Here is a 6,779-nt window from a genome sequence, read left to right as displayed (position 1 = left end):
GAAACAGATAAGTTTTAAGGATACCCCACACCCCGAAAAAAAGAAATACTTTTCAAATTCTGTACGTACTGTATGTTCTGTCGTAATTAATACCTCTATGTCACCTCACTGGAAAAAGCGGCTGCTATCATTCTAATGTGCGGCAGTGGTGCTTCAGGGAGGTCGCGATAACATAATGGATACAGGGCAATTATGCAGGTTAAATGTGTCACACGTCCACCAGATGCTAAAAGCTGCTTTAATGTACACGACTCGTCCCCGGCACGTTGAGATTTGCCGTGTCGACGTGATTGTACACTGCAGGTGCGTCACCCGAAAAGAGAAGAGACTCTTCCACGGCAGTGACCAACCCGAAACACGGATGCGCATCATGTGACAGCCAGCGAAGCCGTAGCAGCCATCTTGGAAACTGGAGAGGGACCTCTTCTGCGGAGAATTAATGAATAAATAGTAATAAAAAAGGCATTCGTAACATTTGCAGTCGCACCTGCGCTGCGCTTTATTTTCAAAGGCAGCGATGGTTCAGTCGTGTTCGGCGTACGGATGTAAAAACCGATATCACAAGGACAAGAACATTTCTTTTCACAAGTAAGTTAACTCCTGTCGGTCACCGCAGGGCGCAAGTACAGCTGTTTTCAAACAGTTTGCAATACTGAGGGGACAATCTCAAGTAGGCTACGGGGCAAACCGTGCCGTGATTTCTCCGCGAAGCCCAGCAAATGAATATAAAATCAGTTGATCGGAGATATAAAGCGTGTGTCCGCCGATCTTTATGTAAGCGAAATCAATGATTTGGGTATGACGTGCATTTCTGGGTTGCTACTCGTACATCGTGGTGCGTTATCCTCCGAGGAGCACATGACAGGACAGTTTGTGTAATTACGACCTTTCAAATGGATACATTAAATTAAACGTATACCGAAATGGGAAAAGGCAGTGTTTATGAAAAAGAATGGAAATGTAACACAGGGCTACACTCGCTTTTATCTTTAAATGCCAGTTCTGACTGTCATGTTTGGAAATGGGACAGACGACGAGGTAGCGATTTTTGCAGCCCTGTTCTTTATATGAAGTATTAAATATTATTTTATGTGTGATTTTAGGGTACGAGTCAGTTTCCACACTCTCTGGAGCTGGAGACGTCTGGATATGTGGAAATGTCAAACTCTAGGACAGCTGAATGTTTAGGAGAGTCGGGGATATAGCAGTGCTGCACGGATTTGGATGTTGTCTGATTAAGTTACACCTTAATTTAATGTGTTGCCCTGCGTTAAATTACATATGATCTGAACTAGCCAGAAGAGTGTAAGTGCCGTAGTTTTCGGTTGGCTTGCATTTTAAAGACTAAAGATTTTTTCATAACTATTTTAGATTGATTGCCCTGAACAACACAATAAACGTTATTGTTATAAAGTCTCTTAGAAGCAAAATAAAGGTATACCATGTAAAAAATATGGAGGTATTACTATAAATCCTGGAGTGCTGGACTTGTGTTGTTCTCTCAAACGACAAACAAAACAAAACAACATATGAATATATGAAGAGAAAGGCAATGCCTCTTGAAGTCGTGTTTGCTTATTCATCAGGTTTCCTCTTGCCCGGCCTGATGTGTGTGGAAAATGGGTCGCCGCGATGAGACGGAACAACTTCAAGCCCACTAAATACAGCAATATCTGCTCACAGCATTTCACCAAGGACTGCTTCAAACGCGAGTGCAACAACCGCGTGCTGAAGGAAAACGCGGTGCCCTCGCTCTTCTGTTTCAACAGGCTCGATGAAAAGGTAAAGCCAGGCGGAGAAGGTCACTTTTTCTTAAGAATTCAAACATGTGACATGCTCTGTTGTTTGTTTTTTCATCTTGTGTACAGTAGTTCAACTCCCGTGCTTTGCAATTGTTCAGTGTCTTCACAGGCTAAATGTTTTACAAACTTTCCAAGAACTCATAACATCTTGACTTACGTATATGTAACATTTAAGTAACGGATTACTGATCAACATTCAGCTGGGACTAGAATATAGGAGATGGAGATTGGACCCCTCCAATTGAACCAAGGGGCATGTTCAGACTCTTGTCTCATCCTAGGAAAATGAATGCTAGTGTTATTTATTTCATGACTGAGAATAACCTCTTGGGTTAAGGTTATTTCAAGTTCTTATGTCTCAGAATTCAAGAAAATCGTTGACTTTCTATTTTTTAGGAGAAAACAATTACCTTTATTTTTGAGCATCCTCTGGAATTTGGTGTCCTCAGTGTCCAGTCATTGTCACAGGATCCTCATATTCATATACGTGACATATGTGACAGGAAGAGGTACAGGGCCTTGCAAAAGTATTCAAACCCTTGTACAGTTCTCACATTTGTTGTTATAAAGCTTGCAAGTCATGATACTTTGAAGTGGCAATTAATCTTTATGTACACAGCCTCCACACATTCAAAGCAACAAAAACAAAAAGAAAGAAGTAATTGATATGAAAGGAAAAAGTTATGTATTCAGACACTGAATACCTTGAGGTCCTTTATAGGCCCTTAACGTGCTGACTACAATATCTGGACTAATGAATTACCTGTGAAATGTAACCTTTTGTATTTTTGTATTGCACCTTGTTGGCAGGCAATATCAGTTTGTGCTCACTTGTGTATATCTATTTTTACGACTTGCGTAGTGCTGGTAGGCTTTCATGCTCGGCACCACAGGAAGAGTCTGAATTCTTTTGCAAGGCTCTGTAGTGTACATCAGCCTGTAAAATCTGTCGGGTATCATTTTTAAGCAACCATTTGTAAAAGCCAGGCCTTTGCTGGAATAGATCAAACTTTCTGATGGCAAGAAAAGAAAAAGAGAGCTTTGAACTCCAAGACTGAAGTGTTCTCACGTTCATGGGAAGCAGTACCTGGAAATATCTCCGTTGTTTGATGCTATCTCCGTTGGAGGATGATATATCATCCCACATTTGACTCCATCTGAAAGAGAGAGAAGTACTGTACATTCATGCTCACTGAACGCTTTTTTTTTCCCCATGCAATCCTGTAGGATGAGGCCTTGGATGAGCAAACCCCACCAGAAATGACTCTTCCCCCTGAGCTGCACCTCACTGACTCTGAACAGTCACCACCACCGCCTTCGCCACTGCCGGCTCAGGAACCCGGGCTGCCCCAGCTGCAGAACGTGGTGCAGATGGTTGTGCACCCAGCCCTGCTTCCCAGCATGTCCATATCCTGCGACCACAACTACACAGTGGAGGACACCGTGCAGCAGAAGAAGAGGATCCAGCAGCTGGAGGAGCAGGTGGACAAGCTGCGCAAGAAGCTCAAGACCGTGCAGCAGAAATGCCGGCGCCAAGAACGACAGCTGGAGAAGATGAAGGCCACGCGGGAGTTCCAGAAGGACAAGGACGCCGGGTCGGGAGAGAGTTACGTCATCCTGCCCAAGGAGCTCTACGACGTGCTCAAAGGCATCGAGTCCATGGACAGCTTGTAGAAGCCCCCCCAGTCAGGAAACACTGCGTCTTGTGTTTCTTTTCCCCCTATGTTTCCAGCGACACAGCCTGCAGTAAGTCGAGAAGTCCACAAGGGTGGTGTATTGTGACGCAGTGTCGCAAGGCATGATCTCCCCTACAGTAATGTACCTCGCGGCACAAGAGGACCACAGCAGAGTAGGGAGGTGATGTCTCTCAAAGGTATGCGTTGGTCTTCGCTGTGCTGCCATTTTGTCCCTGACGCTATATCATGTGCACAAATCACATCACCATACATGGAAAGCCCATCTCACCCTGACTGGAAGCATCAACAGTCACGAGTCTTTCGTTTTCCAAACAACTTTTCGGCGTGCTGTTTGAAGCAGTGTTTTGTTTCGCTTCTGATTTGTGTTGGGTTGCTTTTTATAGGATCTTATTGAAATTTGAAGGACTCGGATTCCCAGATCTTTTGTATTTTGTTGCTTTTATAACAGGGTTAAATTCCAATTTTCTTTATACAGTCCAAAGGAATAAAACGTCATTTGCTGTACTCGTGAATTAGTGTTGTGCAAAGCAGTGGAAAATCTATTAGAAATAGTTTTACTGTAGTAAACAGATATTGCAGTGACTTTCCACTTTTGACAGAAATATTTGGACGAATCAGAGTGCAAAGCACTTAAGTGCTATACTGGTGTGCTGTGGGTTTTTATGAACTCGCTGTCTTGATGCTACCTACCTGTGAATGAGATATTACATTGGACCTGCAAATGCACGTTTATTTGCATACAGTGAAAGACTTTTTTCACATTTTCAAAGATTTTTACTTTTTCAACCCTTATAGTAAAATTATACAGTGATCATGATAATCATCATCATCATCATCATCTTAGGGCTTGGTCCTAAACTAGATGCTGCACTACAATTTTTTTGTTACAATTCAAACGGTAGCCTTTTAACACTTATTCTATATTCTACATGATCCCTTGGTGGCTGTATTATGTATCTACCTTTATTACAATTTCCCAAATACTTCGTGAGAATCAAGTCCTCTGATGACGTAGAGGTCCCCGGTTGTCTGAGCCAATTAAACACAGTCATACTTGATACCCAGGACAAGCAGTTTTTGTACCTTATTTCCCTTATAAGGCAAATAATTAATATCTGTACATGTAAATTCTTTGTTATCCACTGAAAGTATAAATAAAAAGAAACACCCTACCATGCCTTTTGTTACTTGTCCCTTTCCTCTTCATTTCTTAAGTGTTAATTGTCAGTGTATTCATAATAAAACCATAAATAGCATTGCACTTAAACCACTTTTTTGGATTAGTGTCAACAAATGAGTTTAATTTGCTCCGGGTTTAAAGGGAAGTGTTTGTTCATTAACAGATATAATGGATATAATTAATGGATATTAAGGATAAAATTAGGCCAAGGGGGAACTGCTGAGGTGAAATCACCTAACTAGATCATTTTCTACAGCATCACAAGGCCGAAATTAGACTTACTGCTTAGCAAGGGTTCTAAGTGAGAGCAAGAAATATCCTTATTTAGAACAGAGGACAAAGAAGATGAAATCTGCTTCCAAAACATTTCCCAAAATACTTAAAAGGGCACTTATAGGTGCCCACTGACTGAGCATATAGAAGGGACTAGAGACAAGCTTCACAGGATAGTATCAATAAGGGGTCGAGCACACTCCATTAAGATAATTAAAGTGAAACGTTCAATGCTTAGAATGTTTGCAGAAGCAAAATGAAACAATTGTTTCTGGTAATTTCTGCATCATTAACATTCATCTAATTCAAATAGTAACTGTCAAATGTTTGTATGAAGCCTCTAACAGAATAGCATCGATACGGGAAGCCAGTTCCTTTGTTTTGCCCAAGAACCCAAGCAGTTTTTGAATTGGACAGACAATCCCCCCCTGAGAGATGGTATTGGCATGGATTACAGGATGAGGTGTAAAAACAAAGAGTCAGGAAGGTCCTACTGAGAATGCAAATCCTGGAAGTGAGGACCATCCTTATTTAAATATCTGCTAGATTGTGAATCCACTCCATAATGAAAAAGATAAAGGGGAAGTAGGTGAGAAAGAGTTTACAATAATGCAATAATTAGGAGAGTGGGAATGCTTTCCTTCTGAGATTTCATCAATCTTTACATGAGACACTATATTGTAATTAAGTGCAGAATTATGGGGCCAAAAAAGTCTACAATGTCTACTGGTATGTACCAGTTCAAATCACATGCTGACGTCTAAATTGACAGATAAGACTTTCTTCAAGAGGACGCCAAGATGCAGGAGTGTCCAAATGAAACAAAACGCACAAAAAAAAAGAAAACAAGAAAAAGCTTGGCAGACCTTTCACTCTGTAGAATGGAGTATTTAGTACAAATCACTTAGCTTTCTATATTAATTCTAGTGAGCAATTTATGCCACTATCCCAAAGGGTGGAAAAAGATATTATCGAACTGAAAAGGTGAAGCATGTTCATTTACTGTATATTATGGAGATGGGCACTCAAAGGGGATTCTCATCTCATTGTTAAAGTTGTTTACTGTGATCATAGATCACAAGTAAAGAAGAGTAAATCTCAAAAGAGTTAAACCAGCAGCACAATCGCAGGTAGGCCAGTTTTCTCCATTGCCTAGTATCAATGTTTACAGTACTGTCTATAATTCATTCTACAGGCTTGCTGGGCACCATAATTATGAGAAATAGAGGCAAAGCCAGGTGGCACATTGGTACAGTGGTTGGCACTGCTGCCTTGCAGTGCTGGGGCCCTGGGTTCAATTGTGGATCTGGGGTGCTATCTGCATGGAGTTTGCATGTTCTCTCTGTGTTTGTGTGGGTTTCGTCCAATGCGTTTTGATTTTCTCCCACAGTACAAAAACATACTGGTACTGTAGGTTAAAATGTGTTTTTGGAAAACCTGGCCCTGGTGTGAATGAATACTTTCACGTCTGTGTGTGTATATTTGGCCAGCGATGGACTGGTGTTCTGTGCAGGGTGTAGCCTGCCTTGTGCCCTTTAATGTAAAGAACACAAGAAAGTTAGAAAGCAATTTATTTCTCAGTTTATTGGTTATGATTAAATCATTGTTCACTGTTTTTATATCTTACAGTAGGTGGAGGATATTAACCTTATGAATAGACTGCTAACACTGAATTAGAGGATAACCTTTCAGAGCTCCCACACTCCTACAGCAATACAGCGTAACCCCACTCCCCCACCAAGAAGTTAAATTATTATCAGTTTAGTGTGGTTTTAGATTGTATAACAGATTACTTAAAATCAAACATGTATTACAAATTGCATTTCG

At 41.1% G+C, this 6,779-nt stretch overlaps 1 protein-coding gene across 3 annotated transcripts; it reads left to right on the top strand.

Moving 5' to 3' along the window:
* The first annotated feature begins 364 nt into the window (after positions 1-364).
* thap1 (THAP domain containing, apoptosis associated protein 1) lies at positions 365-4,674 on the top strand. 3 transcript variants are annotated; one of them, XM_088630313.1, is made up of 3 exons: positions 365-588; positions 1,587-1,782; positions 3,030-4,674. In XM_088630313.1, the coding sequence occupies exons 1-3, from the start codon at positions 518-520 to the stop codon at positions 3,474-3,476; spliced, it is 714 nt and encodes a 237-aa protein (XP_088486439.1). In that variant the 5' UTR covers positions 365-517; the 3' UTR covers positions 3,477-4,674. The 3 variants fall into 3 exon arrangements, with proteins under 3 accessions (XP_088486439.1, XP_088486442.1, XP_088486441.1); XM_088630316.1 differs by lacking the exon at positions 365-588 and adding an exon at positions 617-774; XM_088630315.1 differs by lacking the exon at positions 365-588 and adding an exon at positions 803-1,038.
* The last annotated feature ends 2,105 nt before the right edge of the window (positions 4,675-6,779 follow it).

The sequence above is a fragment of the Lepisosteus platostomus genome, chromosome 4 (assembly GCF_059453375.1).
Source record: "Lepisosteus platostomus isolate fLepPlt1 chromosome 4, fLepPlt1.hap1, whole genome shotgun sequence".
Classification (NCBI taxonomy): domain Eukaryota; kingdom Metazoa; phylum Chordata; class Actinopteri; order Semionotiformes; family Lepisosteidae; genus Lepisosteus; species Lepisosteus platostomus.
This window is presented reverse-complemented; position numbering and strand designations above follow the sequence as displayed.